This window comes from Hemitrygon akajei, chromosome 17 (assembly GCF_048418815.1).
Source record: "Hemitrygon akajei chromosome 17, sHemAka1.3, whole genome shotgun sequence".
NCBI lineage: Eukaryota > Metazoa > Chordata > Chondrichthyes > Myliobatiformes > Dasyatidae > Hemitrygon > Hemitrygon akajei.
The window spans coordinates 54,941,151-54,964,429 of NC_133140.1; the positions used below are offsets into that span (position 1 = coordinate 54,941,151).

General features: G+C 37.8%; 1 protein-coding gene across 1 annotated transcript in view; it reads right to left on the reverse strand.

The window, feature by feature from the left end:
- The window catches only part of LOC140740706 (PH domain leucine-rich repeat-containing protein phosphatase 2-like), a 133,438-nt gene that overhangs the window by 20,595 nt on the left and 89,564 nt on the right, over positions 1 to 23,279 (reverse strand). The window contains exons 10-14 of the mRNA XM_073070152.1: positions 23,179 to 23,239; positions 22,751 to 22,846; positions 20,831 to 20,986; positions 6,553 to 6,753; positions 3,712 to 3,874 (exon numbers count right to left, since the gene is read on the reverse strand). Of these exons, the coding sequence (XP_072926253.1) occupies positions 3,712 to 3,874; positions 6,553 to 6,753; positions 20,831 to 20,986; positions 22,751 to 22,846; positions 23,179 to 23,239 (677 nt within the window). The remainder of the gene's footprint in view (positions 1 to 3,711; positions 3,875 to 6,552; positions 6,754 to 20,830; positions 20,987 to 22,750; positions 22,847 to 23,178; positions 23,240 to 23,279) is intronic.

Below are 23,279 nucleotides of genomic sequence, written 5' to 3' on the forward strand. Positions count from 1 at the left end.
TTGATTGGCCTAATCTCAAATAATAATGAGGCAGCCTATAGAGAAACAGTAATCATCCTGCCAGTGGAGTTAAGAAAACAACTTCTCCCTCAATATTGCAAAAACAGAGGAACTGGTTGTGGACTACAGGAGGAATGGAGAAAGGCTAACTCCTATTGACATCAGTGGATCTGGGGTTGAGAGGGTGAACAGCTTTAAGTTCCTCGGCGTACACATCACTGAGGATCTCACGTGGTCTGTACATACTGGTTTTGTGGTGAAGCACAACAGTGCCTCTTTCACTTCAGATGGTTGAAGAAGTTTGGTATGGGCACCCAAATCCTAAGAACTTTCTACAGGGGCACAATTGAGAGCATCCTGACTGGCTGCATCACTGCCTAGTATGGAACTGTACTTCCCTCAATCGCAGGTCTCTGCAGAGAGTGGTGCGGACAGCACACCTATAGATATGAACTTTCCACTTCAGGACGCTCACAAAGATAGGTGTGTAAAAAGGGCCTGAAGGATCACTGGGGCCCTAAGTCACCCCAACCACAAACTGTTCCAGCTGCTACTATCCAGGAAATGGCACTGCAGCATAAAAGCCAGGACCAACAGGCTCCAGGACAGCTTCTTCCACCAGGCCATCAGATTCATTAATTCACGCTGATACAATTATATTTCTATGTTATATTGACTGTCCTGTGGTACATATTATATTACAAATTACTAAAAATTGCACATGGAATATTTAGACTGAGATGTAGCATAAAGAATTTTACTCCTCATGTATGTGAAGGATGTAAGTAATAAAGTCAATTCAATTCAATGTTGAATGACAGGACGAGTTGAATGAATTACAGGCAGTCCCCGGGTTACGTACGAGTTCCGTTCCTGAGTCCATCTTTAAGTCGGATTTGTACGGAAGTCGGAACAAGTACATCTGGTATTATTTAGCGTCAGTTAGTCAAACACTTGTCTTAGTATATAGTATTTATTTAACCTTTCTATGCATATAAAACACTTAAGAAACGTTATGTATTCCAATAATTAAACCACTGCATTGCTTAGTAATAATTGCAGCTTTAACTGGGGCAGCGCCTTTCACATGCTCCATTATTCTCACTTTATCCGTTGTCCTTTAAAATTGTTCCGATCGTTGACCGACTGTAGCCTAACACTTTTCCAATGACCGAAGGCGTTTCACCTCTTTCCAAGCGCTTTATTATTTCCACTTTATTTTCAATCACGATCGCTTCCCGTCAATGGAACAGAAACACTGCGAGCGGCGGCTCCTGTGCTTTGCCGGCTCCCGAGGTCCGCTGGGTCCTAAGGACCACCGCATTGAGACAGGCTAAATGGGACGTGGGGGCTGTGCTGGGTTTGGGTATTTGATCCTCCACAATATTCCACGTGGGAATTTAAACTGGAGGTGGCAGTGGGTTTTTTTTATGAGGTCGATCTGCGAGCTCAACAGCAACCCAGCACGGATGGTACGGAGTCACTGGATTGACATCAACCCGGCACAGGAGCGGTCTATCACTGGACCGAACTTGAGAAACTCCGTTCTTCAGCCCGGTGCTGATCTCACTGCACCACCAGCCGACCGGAACGTGGGGGCGGGCGGGGTCAGAGTGAATCTTACTAAGAAAAATTTAAGCCAGATACAAAGTTAAACAACTCAAGACAGTGTCAACGACAACAACTTAAAATGGCAGACGGCGTCACGATCCGACTTAAAATGGCGGACAGCATTCTCCTTCCTCGGTTTGTAAGTACGAGTTGTCCGTAAGTCAGACATTCGTAACTCAGGGACTACCTGTATACTGATTAACTGAAACAGAAATGGATGTAGGAAGAATCAAACTGAGCAAAGGACTGCTGCAGAAGTGACAGCTTAACTTTCAAATCATCTGTTCTTACACCATGGCAATAATGAGCATAGCAACAAGACATAAGGTGGTTATTCTGCATCAGCAAGGTCTCTCCCAAACAGAAATTTCATGGCAGACAGGAGTTTCAAGATGTGCTGTTCAAGCTCTTCTGAAGAAACATGCAAGGTTGAGAACCTGAAAAGTAGCAGTCAGCCACAGAAACTGAGCGCAACAGACAAGAGATACACCAAACTGATGTCCCTCCTCAATTGTAAGTTCACCACTGCTATCAATTCCTGTGGCAGATGAAATACAGTTTAGGGATACGTATGATAATACATTTGGCAAAAGGAACAATAGTGCAGACTACTATCTAAATGGGGAGAAAATTCAAACATTAGAGGTGCAAAGGGACTTAGGAGTCCTCGTGCAAGACTCCCAGAAGGTTAATTCACAGGTTGATTCTGTGGTGAAGGAGGCAAATGCAATGTTGGCAGTAATTTCAAGGGGAATAGAATATTTTTAAAAAAGGAGATAATGCTGACGCTTTATAGACATTAGTCAGGCTCCACTTGGGAGTATTGTCAAGAGTTTTGGGCCCCTTATGTCAAAGGATGTATTGTCATTGGAAAGAGTCCAGAGGTTCACGAGGATGATTCCAGGAGTGAAGGGTTTAAAGTATGTGTAGTGTTTGTGAGCTTTGGGCCTGTACTCACTGGAATCTAGAAGAATGCGTGGGGATCTAATTGAAACCTTCCGAATGTTGAAAGGACTAGATAAGGTGGATGTGGAGAGGATGTTTCCTCAGATGGGGGTATCCAGAGCTAGAGGGCATAGCTTCAAAATTGATGGGCACAAGGAAGGAGGAATTTTTTTTTAGCCAAAGAGTGGTGAATCTGTGGGATGCTCTCCCACAGACTGCGGTGGAGCCCATGTCCGTGAGTATATTTAAAGCAGAAGTTTCCTGATTGGTCATGGCATCAGGGGATATGGTGGGAGGGCAGGTGTATGGGGTTGAATGGGATCTGGGATCAGCCATAATGAAATGGTGGAGTACTCAATGGGCTTAATGGCCTAATTCAGCACCTATGTGTTACAGTCTTATAAGGAACTACAGTATCTTCAGTGAAAAGAAGTAGTAGTTCTGCAAAGGAATGTATGGCCTTCACAGAGACCTGATCTCAACAGCATTGAGACTGTCTTGGATAGCTGGAGAGAAAGAAGCAAGCAAGACAGCCACAGTGTGCAGAAGAAATGTGGCAAGTTCCCCAAGATGCTTGGAACAACTTTCCAGCCGATTTTTCTTCATATATAAAACTGCACTGTGTACCTAAGGGAATTGATGCAGATTTAAAGGCAAAGGGCGATCTCACCAAATACTGATTTGATTTAGTTTTTTTTTGTTGTTTACTGTTCTTTACAGATCTTTTGATATTTAGAAACTTTTCATTTCATTACCTTTGAAAGAATCTTCACTTTACAGAATTCTTTTACATGCCTAAGTCTTTTGCACAGTACTGTATATCTACAAATATTGTATAGCTATTAAAATTGCAGTTTCCAACTTATAAATGCATCTCTGCAATTATATTTAATATATGTTAATATGCCATTATGCATTATAGGCCATTTTTTAACCAAGCTTTGGATCCGTGATTAGGAAGCAACAATGACCATAAAAGAACATTAAAAGATATCTGTGGAAAAACTAAGAGTACAGATTTAAAGAGTTGATAGTGAAATATATAAATTATAGCTGTGGAAAATTATACCAAGCTTTAGGTAAACAAATAGCCCTGGTGGGTTCAACACAGTATCATTAAACACTTGTCAGAACAATTCAAAACACACTTTGCACCTTGATCTCGGGTAACTGTAAGATCTCTGGAAAGACTGCAATGTTATTGGAGTGAACAATGAGTGTGTGCAGTCGCTTGCAGTTGGTTATGGTGGTAGGAATAGCCTTCAGTTTGTTCCCACTTAGATTCAGTTCTTCTAGTAACTCTAACTTTGACAGTTTACTATAGGAAAAAAGAATAGAAGTAATTAATAGATTTGAATACCACTTTTTTAAATCATTAAATCATTACCAGCTACTAATGATTTGTAAAGCATAAACTCAAGAGATTCTGCAGATGCTAGATATCCAGAGTGACACACACACAAAATGCTGGAGGAACTTAGCAGATCGGACAGCGTCTATGGAGGGAAATGTCCGCTCTTTCTCTCCATAGATGCTGCCAGACTTGCTAAGTTCCTCCAGCATTTTGTGTGTGATTTGTAAGTGGCTGCTTTACATTTGAGACTTTACATTCACCCCAAACAACAAATGAACGTCATAGTGAGTTGTCTCAACTTATTATACCACTAAATATTATATTTATTATCCATAAGGGATAAGACAAAGCCCCTAGCAACAACAAAAGTGAATACATGCAAGGCTGCTGGCAACAAGACTAAGACATCATAACATACAACAGTCAAACCCCTAATGGATATAACAAATTCTTTACAAGTTGTAGTGGCATGTTTCACCTCTTTTCAGGATAAGTAGTCAAGAAACACTGTATCAAATGCAACACATATCATGGCAAAGAGGATTTAATGAAGACCATGCGTTAGGACTCCGGTGAAAAACATTCCTAAAAATACACAGCTGACCTTGCGAATACACATTTCTACAAAGCAGCAACTTGATTCATTAAACCAATTTCCATCTTATCAGTAGACCTGGTGAAGTACAGTCTTCTAGCTGGAAATGGATTAAAGGGATGCATTTAGGAATCTGAGGGAAATATTGGAGGATATCACAGGAATGCTGACTGTAGTCATTCAATGTTCTTTGAATAAAGCAGTGGTGTCAGATGACCAGAGAGTGGCAAATGGTACTCTCTTTTTCCAAAAATAAAGGATGACCCAGCTTAACTTTACTCATGGGAAAGCTTTAAGAAACATTGATTATTTTCTTCACCACAGAGAAAAAAATAGATTAATTAAGGGAAGCCAATATTTATTAAGCAAATCATATCATATTTAACCAATCTGATACTTTTTTTGATGAGGTAAGAGTGGATAAGGATAATGCAGGTGTACAGAAATTGCTAGAATACTTTCAGTTAAGGTGCTGTTTAGCAGCCTTTTCAGCTAAATTGAAGTACATGGCATAAACATTGCATGGATGCAAATACAAAGTTGCTTTGAGAAAAACGGAGAGTAACGATGAATGACTGTTTTCCAGACTGGAGGAAGGTGAAAAGAGGTATTTCTCAGTGAATTTTACCAAGGCCATTCTTAACCTGGATTTGGAATACAAGCCATAAGTTCCAAATTTGCAGATGCCACAAAACTAGGCAATCGTGTTAGTAACAGAGGACAGCAATAGATTGCAGCAGAATACAGACAGGCTCATCAATTGAGCATCATTTTCAATTCTAGTCACTTTATTATTGGAAATGTTGGAGAGGATCCAGGGGAAATTTAAAAGAATGATTCTGGGATGAAAGACTATGATTATAATGACAGATTGGAGAGGCTGGGAATATTTTCTTTGGAGAAGGCAGATGGGTAATACGATAGGGTTAAGATGTCATGTTGCAACTATACAAGACATTGGCGAGACCACACTTGGAGCATTCAGTGCAGTTCTGGTTGCAAAGCTTTAGGATGAACAATGACAGTACTTCCTTGGGCAGTTCTACACTGTGGGTCACTATCTGCCACTGTGCATCAAACTGCCCTGTCACCACTTCCAGGTTGGAGCTCAATCTACTTAGGAAGAGATATTCCAGGATGTAATATAATTGAGAGCAGTATAATGGGACTTCAGCTGCATGATTTATCAAGAGTCATCTCTGGCTTGGTAACACAGACGGATGTCCAGAATCTATTGGCCCAATAACATACAAGGTCCTGGAATGTTTTCAGCTAAATAAACTCAGCTATGTTCTGGAAACAATTCTATTATTTATTCAGCTTTATTTGGCATGTTGAAGCTGGGCATATAATTCACTGTCCCTAGCTCACTTCACTGCTCCTTCCCCATCACTCCTTATGATAATTACTATGACAATTTCAATCTCTAACATGTTAATTGTTACATAATCTACACCAGTATAGTCTACCACAGTTATTCAGACATGGAAGCTATCAAAACATCGTCATTCAATATTGCACAAAATTACATTGAATTTACAGTAATAAAGTGCTTTAATCCAAATTGTCTATATCAATAAAAGCACAAAATGCTGGCAGAACTCAGCAGGCTGCTGTCTGGCCTGCTGAGTTCTGCCAGCATTTTGTGTTTTTATTTATTTCCAGCATCTGCAGATTCACTCGTGTGCCTTTGTCTATATCAATGTTTATCTTTCAATCAACATCCACTGTTAATTTTAACCTTACAGCATGTCATTCTGCTCTTTATTTGTCCCCTCATGTGCTTATCACCATATTATATGAACACTTAATTAATTTAATTTCTTTCAGTTAGCTTGTCATAAGCTAGGCAGAAAACAACTGGGCTTGAACTAAAGTATTATTGACTAATGACATTCGTATTTGGGAACAGTCTATCCACCCCTTCAAATTGACGCACGTTATTTTCTTTATGGTTGGATGACTTCAAACCTAGGACTGAGGATTCTGTCAATATTGGTTAAACAGTTACTGACTGCTGGATGCATGAAGAGAAATAGTGCTTTACCTGGCTGGGAATGACTGAAGTTGGTTGTAAGCCAAATGGAGTACTCGAAGACGTGGATGTCCAGTCAGTGTTGATACATACTTATCAGTCAAGTTGTTTCCAGTTAAGTAAAGTTCTTGCAGCATACTGAGACTCTCTTCAGTATCACTGCTAACAGGCAGCGATTCCAGATTGTTTGCAGACACGTTGAGACATTGTAAGCTAAAAGAAATAAAATATATATTTTTCAATGGAGTATTAACCGATACAGTTAAGTTTATTTTTTTTATTAAATTATTCCTGGATGCGGACATCCAAGTCTATGAAAAGTGATGACGTGCTGACTTTTTGTACTGCTACATTCCATGTGAAAAAGGTATCCCCATAACTCTGTTTGTTAGGGAATTCTTGGAATTTCCAAGGTAACAATAAAGGAATGGCTATTTAAATTCAAATCAGCTCGTGTTCATCTGGATGAAAGCATAAAGTGACAGGGTTCTCGTACAGCTTTTGCCCTTGACTTTTAGTTGGGAAGATGGAAATTTAGGGAGTATAGAGGAAAAAACTCAAATATTCTGTGGTGCATCTTGCAAACAGGACACAGAGCAATCCTAGTATGTCAGTGGCAGAGAGGGTGTGGACATTCAGGTTAGTAATGAAGCAAAAGTAAAATCAACCGTATTACACTAGATAATGTCACTCTTTCTTATGTGAGGTGCCAGTAGACTAGAGGGCTGGAAAGTGCTATTGGGCTATTAAAACAAAACTTCACACCATCTCAAACTTCTTATCCCGGGCAGTTAATCTGACAAGCAATTCTAGTCAGTGCCCTCAAACCCTGCTCTAAAATACTTCAGTTACTACACCACAAACACTTTAACCCACTTTTTATAATGCTGTTTACATTGTAAATACATGCTGGTATTCATGTAGTTATGCATATTTTATTCCACATCTGTACTTTAATCTTAATTTTTTTAATGTAATTCTATATTCTGTATAATTATTGAATGCTGTTTTTTGTTGTGTATCGTGCCAACACATCACAACAAATTCCTAATACATTAAATGTACATGGCACATAAAGTTGATCCATCATCCTTGATCCAAAGAAAAACCTGGGAACAATAGACCAGTAAGAACAGTACAGGTGATTCAGCCAGGATATTGTACCGACATTTTAACTCACTCTAAGATCAGTCACAACCCTTTCCCTCTCACACAGCCCACCATTTTCCCATCATCCATGTGCCTACCTAAAGATCTCTTAAATGTCCTAATGCATCTGCCTCTACCACCACTGCAGGCAGCACATTCCACACACCCACCACTGTGTGTAAAAAAAATCTACCTCTGAAAACCCTTTAATTCTCCTCCAATTACCTTAGAATTATGCCCCCTCATTTAAGCAATTTCCTCTCTGGGCCACCCACTTGATCTATGCCTCTGATTATCTTGTGCACCTCTATCAAATCACCTCTCAACCTTCTTTGCTCCAATTATTCCCAGCTCATTCAACCTGTCCTCATAAACAGGCTCTCCATTCCAGGTAGCTTCCTGATAAATCTCCTCTGCACCATATTCTTCCTATAATGAGGTGACCAAAACAGAACACAACATTCCAAGTATGGTATAACCAGGATTTTATAGAGCTGCAACATTATCTTGCGGCCCTTGAACTAAATACCCCAACTAATGGAGGCCAATATCACCGTACACTTTAACAACCCTATCAACTTTGACGAAGCTATGGACATGGACCCAAAGATCCCTCTATTCCTCCAATGTCAATAATCCTCCCATTGATAGGATGCAGACGTGGGCTGAGAAGTGGCAGATGGAGTTCAACCTGGAGAAGCGTGAGGTGGAACACTTTGGAAGGACAAACTCCAAGGCAGAGTACAAAGTAAATGGCAGGATACTTGGTAGTGTGGAGGAGCAGAGGGATCTGGGGGTACATGTCCACAGATCCCTGAAAGTTGCCTCACAGGTAGATAGGGTAGTTAAGAAAGCTTATGGGGTGTTAGCTTTCATAAGTCAAGGCACAGAGTTTAAGAGATGCAATGTAATGATGCAGCTCTATAAAACTCTAGTTAGGCCACACTTGAAGTACTGTGTTCAGTTCTGGTCACCTCAGTATAGAAAGGATGTGGAAGCACTGGAAAGGGTACAGAGGAGATTTACCAGGATGCTGCCTGGTTTAGAGTATGGATTATGATCAGAGATTAAGGGAGCTAGGGCTTTACTCTTTGGAGAGGAGGAGGATGAAAGGAGACATGATAGAGGTGTACAAGATAGTAAGAGGAATAGACAGAGTGGACAGCCAGCGCCTCTTCCCCAGGGCACCACTACTCAGTACAAGAGGACATGGCTTTAAGGTAAGGGGAGGGAAGTTCAAGGGGGATATTAGAGGAAGGTTTTTCACTCAGGGAGTGGTTGGTGCGTGGAATGCACTGCCTGAGTCAATGGTGGAGGCAGATACACTAGTGAAGTTTAAGAGACTACTAGACAGGTATATGGAGGAATTTAAGGTGGGGAGTTATATGGGAGGCAGGGTTTGAGGGTCGGCACAACATTGTGGGCCGAAGGGCCTGTAATGTGCTGTACTATTCTATGTTCTATGTAACCTGCATTCGGCTTTTAAATTCGATCTTCCAAACTGAATCACTTCACATTTTTCAAGGTTGAACTCATGTGATAGATAGACATAAACAAAAGACCCCGGAAAGACAGGTAGTCAGCATGACCTTGTACATGGGAGAGTTTGTCCTACGAACTTGATTTAAGATTTTTGATGATGTGACCAAATTCATGAGAGCACGGCAGTGGATGTGATTTATATGGGCTTCAGTAATGCCTTTGATAAGGTTCTCTATGGGAGGCATCTCTGGAAGGTTAAATCATATGGAGCAGGGATGAGTTGGCTAACTTTCTTTTTAAATCTTTTTATTAATTTTAAACAAACATAAATGAAACATGAATACAGAGAGTTTGAAAGTACATAATTAATAGGTTAAGTATACATGCAGATAGATGATAATCCATATATAAAAACCTCCCAAACTCATAGTAATTACGAAAAAAGGGAGTAAATAAGAAGAAGAAAAAACCCCCAAAAAAGAAAAGGAAAAAAAACCTAACCAACATGGGCCATTGCATTATGTCAAATATACACAGTAGCGTCAATAACTCCGCACCTCCATCCAAATAATTAAGGATAATAGAAGCAGGGTTTAGGAAAAGTCAGTTTAACTGATATGAAAATGTTGGATAAATGGTCTCCAAGTTTCTTCAAATTTAACTTAAGAATCAAAGACAACACTTCTAATTTTTTCTAAGCTCAAACAAGAGATAGTTTGAGAAAACCACTGAAATATAGTTGCAGGATTAATTTCTTTCCAGTTCAATAGGATAGATCTTCTAGCCATTAATATAACAAATGCAATCATCTGTCGAGCTGAGGGGGATAAACAAATATTATCCACCATTGGTAAACCGAAAATTGCAGTAATAGGATGCGGTTGCAATTTGATATTCATAACTGTTGAAATAATACTGAAAATATCTTTCCAATAATTTTGCAAACAAGGGCAAGACCAAAACATGTGGGTCAATGAAGCTACTTCAGAATGACATCTGTCACAGGTTGGATTAACATGAGAGTAAAATCGAGCAAGTTTATCCTTGGACATGTGAGCCCTATGTACAACCTTAAATTGTATTAGGGCATGTTTAGCACAAGTAGAAGAGTAGAAGAGGAATTGACTAATTGTAAAATTTTCTCCCAGGGCTCAGTGGGTATAAGACAATGAAGTTCTTTCTCCCATTCCTTCTTAATTTTTTCTGATACTTCTGGCTGTATTTTCATGATCATATTATAAATGGTGGCTACCAAACCCTTCTGGCAAGGATTCAGAGCTAAAAAAAATTCCGTAATGTCCATTGGACATAATTTCGGAAAAGACTGTAACATATTATTCAAGAAATTTCTAACTTGCAAATATCTAAAAAAATGAGTTTTAGGTAAATTATATTTATTAGATAGCTGTTCAAAGGACATAAAACTATTCTCTAAAAATAGATCACGAAAACATGTTATACCTTTTGTTTTTCATAATACAAAGGCTTGTATTTAGAGGCATCATAAAAGAGGGCCGAAAAAAAAAGTTAGATATAATAGGGCTTGATAAGATAAACTTATTCAAGCCAAAAAATTTACAAAATTGAAACCATATTCGCAATGTATGTTTAACTATGGGATTAGTTATTTGTTTATTCAATTTAGATAAAGAAAAAGCAAGTGAAGATCCTAAAATTGAAAACAATGAAAAGTCTTGTACAGATTTATATTCCAAATTTACCCATTGTGGGCAAGATGCTATAATCGATTCTTGTGTCCAAAATATTAAATATCGAATATTGACTGCCCAATAGTAAAATCTCAGGTTTGGCAAAGCCAAACCACCCTCCTTCTTAGGCTTCTGTAAATATTTTTTGCTTAGTCTAGGATTTTTATTCTGCCACAGATACGAAGATATTTTAGAGTCAATAATATCAAGAAAAGATTTAGGAATAAAAATTGGTAATGCTTGGAATAAATATAAAATTTTGGGTAACACTATCATCTTAATAGCATTAATTCGACCAACCAATGACAAAGATAATGGGGACCACCTGGTAGCAAGTTGCTTAATTTGGTCAATTAAAGGTACAAAAATTAACTTTAAATAAATCCTTATGTTTCTTGGTAATTTTAATACCCAAATAAGTAAAATGATCTGTGACAACTTTAAATGGTAAGTGTTTATAAATTGGAACTTGCATATTTAATGGAAATAATTCGCTCTTATTAAAATTCAGTTTGTAACCAGAAGAGCTACTAAACTGAGCAAGCAAGGACGAAATAGCAGGAATAGATCTCTCAGGGTCAGATATGTATAGTAACAAATCATCAGCATATAATGATAACTTATAAGTCCCTTCCCCACGGGTAATACCCAAAATATTAGGTGATTCACGAATGGCAATAGCTAAAGGTCCCAAAACAATATCAAATAGTAAAGGACTTAAAGGACAGCCTTGCCTCATACCACGGAATAACTGAAAAAAAAAATCTTTGATTATTGGTGAAAAACAAAGCCAAAGGTTTGTAATATATTAACTTAATCCATGATATAAATTTCAAACTAAAATTAAAATGCTGCAACGTATTAAATAAATATGGCCATTCAACTCTATCAAATGCTTTTTCAGCATCTAAAGAAATGACACATTCTGGTATTTTGGATGAAGTATGAATAATATTAATCAATTTTCTTATGTTAAAAGATGAATAACGATTTTTAATAAATCCAGTCTGATCTTCAGAGATAATTTGGGGTAATATATTTTCTAATCTAGTGGCCAAAATTTTACTAAAAATCTTAAAGTCCGTATTCAGCAAGGATATAGGCCGATAGGATGCACATTCAGTGGGGTCTTTATCTTTTTTAAGAATTAAAGAAATAGAGGCATCATAAAAAGATTGTGGCAATTTACCTACAGTTAACACATCTTTAAAAATTTTACAAAGCCAAGGAGTATAGAGGGAAAGGATTTTAAAAATTCTGCAGTATAACCATCCGGACCAGGGGCTTTACCTGAATTCATTGAAAAAATAGCCTCTTTTATTTTGGTTTCCGTAATAGGTGCATCTAGAAGTACACTATCTTCTGTTGTTCATTTTGGGATATTCAATTTTCTTAAAAATTCATCCATTATAGAAGAATCCTCAACAAATTCTGATTGATATAAAGAATTATAAAAATCTTGAAAGGCTTTATTTATCTCTTTATGATCAATCGTCAAAGCGCCATCTCGTTTACGAATCTTAGTAGTTTGTCGTTTAACCGAAGCAGTTTTCAATTGATTAGCCAATAATTTGCCAGGTTTATCTCCATGTACATAAAACTAGGTTCTAGATTTAATTAACTGATTTTCAATCGAAGAGGATAATAACAAACTATGCTCCATTTGAAGTTCAACTCTTTCTTTATAAAGTTCTTTGCTGGGGGGGGTCACTGAATAAATCTTATCAATTGCTTTAATTTTATCAACCAATGTTAATATTTCAGAATTAGTTCGTTTCCTAACTCCAGCAGAGTATGAAATAATCTGACCACGAATAAATGCTTTAAAAGTACCCCCTAATGTTCCACTAGAGATCTCTTCTGTAAAATTTGTTGAGAAAAACAAATCAATTTGTTGTTTAATAAAATTAAGGAAGTCTGGGTCCTGCAATAAAATAGAGTTGAACCTCCAAGATTTAGCATTAGAAGATGAATCCATTGTCTTAATAGATAGCTTCAAAGGTGCATGATCAGAAATGGTAATGGATCATATTTACAATCAATAACATCTGTAAGTAAACAATGATTAATAAAGAAGTAGTCAATTCTTGAATAATTATGATAAACATGAGAAAAGTATGAAAATTCTTTGTCATTAGGGTGTAAAAAAACGCCAAATTTCGGAGATTCCAGAATCAACCATAAAGGAATTAATAAGAGAGGCCAATTTATTCGGAAGAGCTTGGGTGGGCGTAGATCTATCCATCAAAGGGTTTAAGCAACAGTTAAAATCCCCACCCATTATCAGCATGTACTGATTCAAATTAGGAAAGGATGTAAATAAACACTTAAAAAATTCAGGACAATCAGTATTCGGAGCATAAACGTTAACTAAAACAACTTTTTGATTAAAAAGTAAACCAGTAATAAGCAAAAATCTACCTTGTGGGTCCGAAATAGTTTCATAGTGTATAAAAGAGGTTGAAGAATCTATAAAAATGGAAACGCCTCTTACTTTGGCTTGGGAATTCGAGTGATACTGTTGGCCTTTCCAAAACCTTAAAAAAACGTTGACTATCCACCTTCCTCACATGAGTTTCTTGTACAAAGATAATATTAGCATTCATTCTATGGAATACTTTGAATATTTTTTTCCATTTGATCGGATGATTTAAACCATTAGTATTCCAAGAAACAAAATTAATAATCTTATTCATATTGCCAATAGTTATTACAATTAACATACAAGGTTAAACAAAAGATGACCTCATGAATCCAGAAGAGGGAAGTAAGTTCAAGGAGGAACGGGAAGTCATGACACTGCAACCATTTTTGTAGTTTCAAGTCAGCCCATGAAGTAAAACTAAGCATGAAGCAAGCAAAAAGAAAAGTCCCCCTCCCTCCACCCTCAAAACCCCAGGAAAAAAGCCAAAAAGAGGCAAGCAGGCAATCTAATACTAATTTTACCCCCATGTCTCAAGACAGCAACTCAAACAAAAAAGTAAAAAAGATACAAACCACCCATATTTTAAGAAAGGGTTAATACAACAAAGATTAAACTATAAAATTAGTGTTATATATATATAAAACAAAAGGATTAAAAGAAAAAACACTAAAACGTTAAAACCCATAAATGGATAATATTGTATTAGTATTTTAAAAGAAAGTCCTTAAACTTATTCAGACACATCCAAACGGATGTGACATATCCAAGCACTAAGGTCTTTTGGGGAAAAGAAACGACATCTTAGAAAAGTTTTTTATTAAAAAAACCTTAATATTTAAGTGTTAAAAATATTTTAAAAATTGTATATGAACTGAAAAGAAAAACCTAATGAAGAGTTGGCTAACTGGATACACAATTCGCTCCATGGTAAAGCATAGAGGGTGATTATGGAAGATAGTTTCTTGGATTGGAAGCGCACAATGAGTGTGTGCCTCTGAATGTCAGGTCCATTGTTATTGGTCTTCTGTGGAGAGGATGCTTCCTAAGGGGAGAGTCTAAGACCAGAGGACACAGCCTCAGAATAGAGGGACATCCTTTTAGAATGGAGATGAGGAGCAATTTCTTTGGCCAGAGAGTGTTGAATCTGTGGAATTTTTTGCCACAGGCAGCTGTGGAGGCCAAGTCTTCATGTGTATTTAAGGCAGAGGTTAATAGATTCTTGATTCATCAGGGCATGGTGGGATATGGCAGGAGATTGGGGCCAAGAGGAAAATTAGAACAGCCATGATGAAATTGTGTAGCAGACTCGATGGGCCAAATGGTCTAATTCTGCTCCTATATCTTATAGTCTTATAGTGATGATTTAGATAGGGATGTACAGAGCATGATCAGCAAGTTGGCATAGTGGACAATGAAGGTGGTTATCAAAACTACGTGGGAATCTTGATCAGCTGAGTAGGTGAGCTGAGGAATGGCAAATGGAGTATAATTCAGGTAATAAATGGTTTTGCAGTTTGAAAAGTCAAATTCAGGTGGAAAAAGTCAATTTCCACAGTGAACAGCAGGATCTTGGGAAGTGTTGTAGTACAGAAGGAACTTGGAGTACAAGTACAAAGCTCCCTGAAAGTGAAGTCACAGGTAGACAGTGCTGGTGAAGGTAGTTTTTGGCAAACTGGACTTCATAACTCAGATATTAAGTAAAAAAGCTGAGGTTCTGCTGCAGTTGCACAGGATGCTAGTGGACTCGTGCATTCGGAGTCTTGTGTTCATATTTTTTTTTAAATTTTGATTCAGAAATACAGTGCAGAACAGGCCCTTCTCTCCCAACGAGCTGAGCTACCCAACAACCCAACTACTTAATACTAGCCTAATCACAGGACAATTTACAATGACCAATTAACCTACTAACCAGTATGTCTTTGGATTGTGGGAGATAACCAGAGCACCCATGCATTCCTGGGGAGAACATACAATTCTTTGCAGAGGATGACAGAATTGAACTCCAAAATCTTGACACCCCAAACTGTAACAGCTTCACGCTCACTGCTACGCTTTGGTTGTCCTGTTATAGAAAGGATGTTATGAAACTGGAAAGAATCAAAAAAGAGATTTACAAGGATACTGCTAGGACATAAATGACAAGAGTTATTGCGAGAGGTTGGGTAGGTTAGGACTCTTTTCCATAGTGTGAAGGAGGCTGAGGGGTAACTTACAGATGTGTATAAAATCATGAGGAGCATAGTTAGGGGCTTAAATGCATTCAGCCCCCCCCCCCCACCCCCAGAGCTGAGGAATCAAGAACAAGAGAACATGCAGTTAAGGTGAGTTTCTTCATGACTGATGTATTTTTCCTCCCAACACCATTCTCCTATTTTCTTCTTGTAATCTTTGATGTCCTTACTAATCAAGAACCTATCAACCTCCACTTTAAATATATCAGAATCAGGTTTAATATTACTGGCATATGTCGTGGAATTTATAGTTTTTGTTGAGAAGAGGGCATATTCTAAGTAATCTGGGTAATAATGGATGGTGTGTTTTTGAGGCATTGCTCCTTGAAGACCTTCTGGATGCTACAGAGACTAGTGCTCATGATGGAGCTGAATGAGTTCAAAACTTTCTACAGCTTCTTTCAATCCTGTGCAGTAACCCGGCCCTCCAATACTATACGGTGATGCAGCCAGCTAGAGTGCTTTCCATGGTACATCTGTAGAAATTTGCAAGTGTCTTTGGTGACATACCAAATCTCCTCAAATTTCAAATGAAATACAGCTGCAGTAGTATCTTCTTTGTAACTGCATCAATACGTTGGGCTTAAGATAGACCCTCACACATGATGACACTCAGGAACTTGAAACCGCTGATCATAAGAGCATACGAAATAGGAGCTTCCTGGCCTGTCAAGCCTGCTCTGACATTCAAAAAGATCATGGCCAATCTGGTCTTGGAATCATCTCCACCTACCAGCCTTTTCCCCATAACCATTAATTCCCCTACTATGCAAAAATCTATCCAACCTTGTCTTAAAGACATTTACTGAGGTAGCTTCCACTGCTCTGGGAAAAGCAATTCCTCCTCATCTCCATCCTAAATCTACTCCCCTGAATCTTGAGTCAATGTCCCCTAGTTCTAGTCTCACCTACCAATGGAAATAACTTCCCTGCCTCTATCTCATCTATCCCTTTCATTATTTTATGGTTTCTATAAGATCTCATGAATTCCAGTGAGTACAGACCCAGATGACTCAATCTCTCCTCATAGTCTAATCCCCTCATCTCTGGAATCAACTTGGTGAACCTCCTCTGCACCGCCTCCAAAACCAGTATATCCTTCCTCAAGTAAGGAGACCAGAACTGCACGCAATACTCCAAGTGCGGCCTCATCAGTATAACCTGTATTTGCAACATAACATCTCTGCTCTTAAATTCAATCTCTCAAATTCCTCAATGAAGACTGGTATGTGTTTCTCCTTCTTCCCTTTTCTGAAGTTTATAATCAGTTCTTTGGTCTTACTGATGTTGATTGCAAGTTTGTTGCTGGAACACCACTCAACTAGCTGATCTATCTCACTCCTGTAAATCCTCTTGTCACCATCTGAAATTCTGCCAATAACAGCTGTGTTGTCAGCAAATTTATAGATGGCATTTAAGCTGTGCCTAGCCACACTGTCATGGGTGTAGAAAGAGTAGAGTAGTGGGCTCAGCACACATCCTTGAGGTGCACCAGTATTGATTCTCAGTAAGGAGATGTTATTTCTGATCCACACAGACTGTGGTCTTCTGGTGAGGAAGTCAGGGATCCATTTGCAGAGGGTGGTACAAAGGTCTGGTTTTTGGAGCTTTTCATTCAGAATTGTAGGAATGATTACATCCCAGTGACTTGGCCTCCACAGGCATTTCTGGCGATGAATTCCATAGGTTCACCATCCTCCAGCCCTCCACTCTTCCACTATTAGAAAATCCTCACCACATTGACTCTATCTAGGCCTTTCAAAATTTGGTAGGTTTCAATGAGGCCCCCTTATGCTTCTAAACTTGAGCGTACAAGCCCAAAGCCATCAAATGCTCCTAAAATGTAAACCCTTTCATTCCTGGCATTATTCTCATAAATCCCCTCTGGATTTTCTATAATGCCAGCACATCCTTTCTTAGATAAGAGGCCCAAACTGTTCACAGTTCTCCAAGTATGGTCTGACCAATGCCTTATAAAGACCTCACCATTACATCCTTGCCCTTATATTCTAATTCTCTCGAAATGAATGCTAACCTTGCAGTTGCTTTCCTTACCACCGACTCAACTTGCAAGTTAACCTGTACTAGGATTCCTAAGTCCCTTTACACCTCCAATTTCTGAATTTGTTCCCTGCTAAACAAATAATCTACACCTTTATTTCTTCTACAAAGTGTATGACCATACACTTCCCTACATTGTTTTACATCTGCCACTCTTTTGTCTAATTCTCCTAATTTGTCCAATTCTCTCTACACAGCCCCTGCTTCCTCAGCTCTAATTGGTCCTCCACCTATATTTGCATCACCTGCAAATTTAGCCACAAAGCCATCAATTCCATCATCCAGATCATTAATAGATGAATTCTTGCCCAACTTTGAGGCTTGTGGAACACCACTGGCTACCAGCAGCCAATCAGAAAGAATTCACTTTATTCTGTCTTCTGCCAGTCAGCAACTAGTATCTTTCCTGTAATACCCCAGGCTCTTGTGTTGTTTAGCAGCCTCATGTGTGGGTGCCTTGTCAAAGGTCTTCTGAAAATCTGTGTAAACGATATCCAATGACTGTCCTTTGTCTATCCTGCCGGTACTTCCTCAAAGACTTTCAACAGATCAGTTGGGCTATTTAATCGTTGAGGAAGCTTCAGTAACAACTTTTAGAAGACAGTTGGATAGATATGTGGATAGAAAGGTTTAAGGAATTATAGGACAAATGCTGGCAAATGGGATTAGCTTGGATGAGGCACCTTAGGTGATGATAGATACTTTATTGATTCCAAAGGAAATTACAAGTGCACAGATATACAAATATTAGAAGAGAAGTAAGAAAGAATTAAAATAAGTTATCCTAAAAAATAAGATGTACAAGATTTACAAGTTAAAAATTACAAGATCACTTCCCTGGCTATAGGTTGACTCACTATAGTGCCTGATAACCGAGGGTAAGAATGACGTGGCTGAACAGTCTGCTTCCATACTGTATAACTCTATGAGTGATGAAATTCTGCAATACCAATGCAGAAATTGTATTATCCACACTAGAATGATTTTAGACTAAGGTGCTTAATTCAGTTTTCAAATTGGGTTGTTTAAATTGTAAATAACTACTGTTCAACTGTCACACTGGAAGCAAGTTATTTTTAAAAACTATTCCGTGCAACTGAATCTCTAGACCTACATATTGTAGAAACACTAAATAATTCACAACAGACAGTGTGCAAATCTGCTACTGATGGGAGCCTGTATTCATATCTGTTTACTTCATTGATCTGAGGAATTTGTAGAAAATTAGCTTTTAAAAAAAAACAGCTGTAACATTTAGCCAGTTGAACAGCTAGAGTTAAGTCCCAGATCTAAAACTATCTTGTAGCGAAGTCACATACCAACAAGCTGACTCAATGTGGCACTTCATATTTACAAGCATGAAAAATACTCATTTTAATAAGCAAGACAGTCTCATTTTCATTATTTATGCTGTTGGTACATATTTTAGAAGGAAAAAATGTGAAGAAATGTCTCTTGGGAACACATGTTAGAAGTCTAGAAAAGGAAATTAAATTTTAATTTTATTAGAATTAATATTTTATTTACACACTTAAAAGGCAAGAAATGATACCAGTAGTACAGTCCATTGAAGTCTACTACATTACACTACAGAACAGGACATAGGTTCATCATGGGGATCCTTCATATAACAAGGATTTATTACTTCAGCCAAGCCACACTCGCTCTCATAAGACTTCTTAAAAAGAGGTTCTGATGGGTTGTGCTGTGATCCATAGAACTAAATTGTCAATAAATAAATTTCTTCAGGAAAGATCATGTTGGAGAGTGAAAAAAAACTTCTGGTTCTTTCAGGAACAGTAATTTTATAGCCTTTTTTTTGAAAAAAGAAAACTGCTGAACAGGATGTATTATGCTATGCAGCAGTTTTCTTGTCATTTACAACAGTCCATTTATTTCCAACATATACTTAATTATTTTTAAAGTATTCTCATGCTTTGAGTTTTTCCCAAAGCAAAAATATCCAAAATGAACAATTATATTACTCTATCCCAACCAACTAAAAGTTTCTAATAGCCAATGAGCTATGCATTTTACAGTGAATGTTATTAGTCATATTAAAATTTTCTAGATCTGAGAAACCAAGAACTCAGTGGAATAAGCAGATGTTTTCTTATTATTCTACTAAGAATCGTGATTGCACTATCAGGATACACAAGTTAAAATTTCCACCTTCAGTAATGGGGGAAAAAAAATAGCAGCCTAGACTAAAGCAACATTTAAACTTTTTAGAAATGGCTGAAAAAGAAAATGTCATAGAACTCAGAACCTACTCTACAATTATTCTACACAGTCTATAACCCTCTATTTTTCTTACATACATGTGCCTATTTATAAGTCCCATAAATGTCCCTATTGTATCAGCCTCTATGACCATCCCTGGCAGTGTGTTCCAGGCACATATCACACCCTGTCCAAAAAAAACTAGCTCTGACATCTCCCCATTCATTTTAAATGGATGTCCCCGGTATTAGCCATTGCCACCTTGGGAAAAATGTGTTGGCTGTCCACTATCTATGCCTTGCAATCTTATACCTCTATCAAGTTGTCTCTCATCTTCCATCACTCCAAGGAGAAAAACCCTAGACCGCTCCACCTTTCCTCATAGGATGTGTTCTCTAATCCAGGCAGCATCCTGGTAAATCTCCTCTGCACCTCACTAGAGTTTCCACAAGCTTCCTATAAATAAAGTGAGCAGAACTAAATACAATACTCTGAATGTGATCTAACCAAAATTTTATAGAGCTGCAACATTACCTCATGGCTCTTGAACTCAGTGATGGCCAACACACCATTTACCTTCTTAACCACCCTATTAACATGTGTAACAATTTTGAGGGATCATGGATTTGACCTCAAAATACATGCAAGAACTTAAAAATAAAGCTCCATAGTTCTGTTCGCTTCTTTTCTCATATCCTTAACATTGTTAAACAAAGTTTTCAATTAGTATTAAATAAATAATTTACAGTGTGTTCACCAAGAGCACAATAACCTACAATTACTCAAACATTTTTCAGCAAAAAACAATTCATCATCTGTGGAGGCAAAGGGATAGTTAAGTCTATGTGTTGGGTTGAAGTCCCTACATATAGTACTGATGCAGGATCGCAATCCGAAATGTCAACTGACCCTTTTGCTTCCACACATTCTGCCTGACCCACTGAATTCCTCCGGTAGTTTGTCCATATTCCAGCATATGGAGTCTCAAATTTCCATTCAAGTATACTTACTTTAAAGCCTTAAGGAAAAGGCATTCCGGAAGCTCATTGAGCTGATTGTGTTGTACATCGAAAACCTCCAGAGGTATGTGCTCCAACTGATTTGGCAGACTGTGAAGATGATTATGTCCAACAAACAGTTTCTGTAGGCTCAAGCTACACAATAATCTGTGATACACAATGGAGAAAAATAAAATTATTTTTAATTTGTTGCACAGAAGATGCAGCTATATTGTTCCTGAGCTGATCACATCCAATTTTCCATCCTTTCAGCTTTAAGATATTGGATTCATGTGACAGTACAGTTTTATGGTCTGTGTTGCCCTATGACTTGCAAGATAACATGCATAAGGGCAGGCCAGTAATTAATAACCAATACTAAAATATATCATAGTACTCTGCAATAGGTAGAGTAAGAAGCTGAAGTCTGCTTTCCCTTCTGACTTCACGCTTTAGCTGTTATGTAGGCAAAGGTACAGGAGCAGCAAGCCATAAAACCCATGGAATTTACATCACCCTTCTGTGAGATCATGGGTGAATTTTTAAGCCAATTTGGCTTTCTCACTTAGTTTAAACAGATCTGACAGGAGAGTGGGACCCAAAGCAATAATGACCACAAGTTCACTAGAAGGACAGATAGGAGCAGGACAGGCAGCAAGGAAGGTCTGATACACAAAACCACATTTATTTTAAGGTTAAAAAAAAACCTGACAAGTAAGGAAGATTAATTCAGTCACCCCGACAGTCAGCAGGAATTAGAGGAGCAAAAATGTAGGGAGACTGCAGATAGCTATATGAATAATAAGGCTGTTAAAAGAGTAAGTGATTTTAACTATCCAAATACTGACTGAAACTGCAATAATGCTAAGGCTTGGAAGGGGCTGAATTTGTTTACTATGTCCAGGAACATTTTCTCAAGCAATATGCAGATGGCCCTACCGGAGAAAAGGCAACACTGGACCTCCAATTCGGAAATGAGCCAGGGCAAGTGACTGAAGTTTCACTGGAGGAGCACTTCAGAACCAGTGACTATCATTATATTTCTTTTTAAATAGTTCTGGAAAAAGATAGGACGGGGGAGGAATTGAAAGGGAAGTTGTTAAGGGGTAGTACAAGTATGCCAAGCAGATGAGAGTATTAAAGTGGGGGAAACTGGTTGGGTCTTAGTTCCAAAAATAAAAGCAGAGAACCCAAAAATTATCCTGTGCCATAATCCATCTGCGAGTTTCCTATTTTCCCACTTAATCATTATTTCTTTGCAAACTCAGAGTCTCCCTCACAGCTTGCAATTCCATTTATGGTTGGCAAACTCAGAGACTTTGCACTCTGTCCTCTTATCGGTCGCTGCTATAAATCTCAAAACAGCTTAAACTGGAACACTGAAATATTCAGTACTACATTAATTACAGCCTGCCAATTGAAAATGGTTCATTTATTGCTACTTTTATTTTCTTCTTTGCTAACTTCTGTTCAAGCTATGCTAATCTTTTAAATCTTAATTTGTGTAATCCATGAGGCACTTTATCAAATGCTTTTATGAAAATCCAAACATGTGACATCTGATCGTTACTTTATCCAATGTCATTGGCCTGCAAAATTTTCAACATTCTTGTAGGTTCATACTTTATTTGAAAGACAACACATACAAAATGCTTTTTCTCATTAAACGATATCTAGATTATGACTTCATGTTCTATACCTGTCTGAAATTGCAGTAAATTTCATGTGCGAAATGAATTAAAAATTCTCAGAAGGCAGTATTGGCAAAGCTAGTTAGACTTTAGCTTTCAAGGTCAAAACACTTTTCACAAAACAAATTGCAGAATCTTAACAAGGGGAAAAAATGTGGTTCATCACCTCAGAACTGAAAATTTGTCTATCCCACAAACTATGCATCAACAATAAGATCTCAAATCTACTGATCTTCCCCACCTCATAGGTAATTCTGTAATCTGGTTATGACTGACATCCAGAAATTCAAGTTTCTTGGCATCACAGACCCAATCAGGTACAGCTTCCAATTTGTTCCTATTAAAGTAAAACAATACGATTATGATAAAATAAAAAATTACTTGAATAAAATGTTTTGTGAAATAACTTAATAAAAAGTAACCCAGTTTTCTGTGATATTTTACCTTATGGGTATAGTATACAGTACAAATTGTGACTGTTTTAGTATTACAAGCACAGTATAAGAATTAGAATTAGAAGTTTATTTCTTATATTCATCTCACAACATGAAGGAGTAAAAATATTTAGGTTGCATCTCTGTCGCTATGTGCAAGCAATAAGGAAGGGAAATGTGGGAGTATCTATTATTGTTTTTCTGTCCATGTACATATAATTAGATACCTGCCTACCTTGAGAGATCAATGTGAACCAGTTGTCCAGGAAGTGGATATATGCTCAATGTTGTCAACTCTAAACAAACATCCAAAATAAATTATTAGAACATGGTATC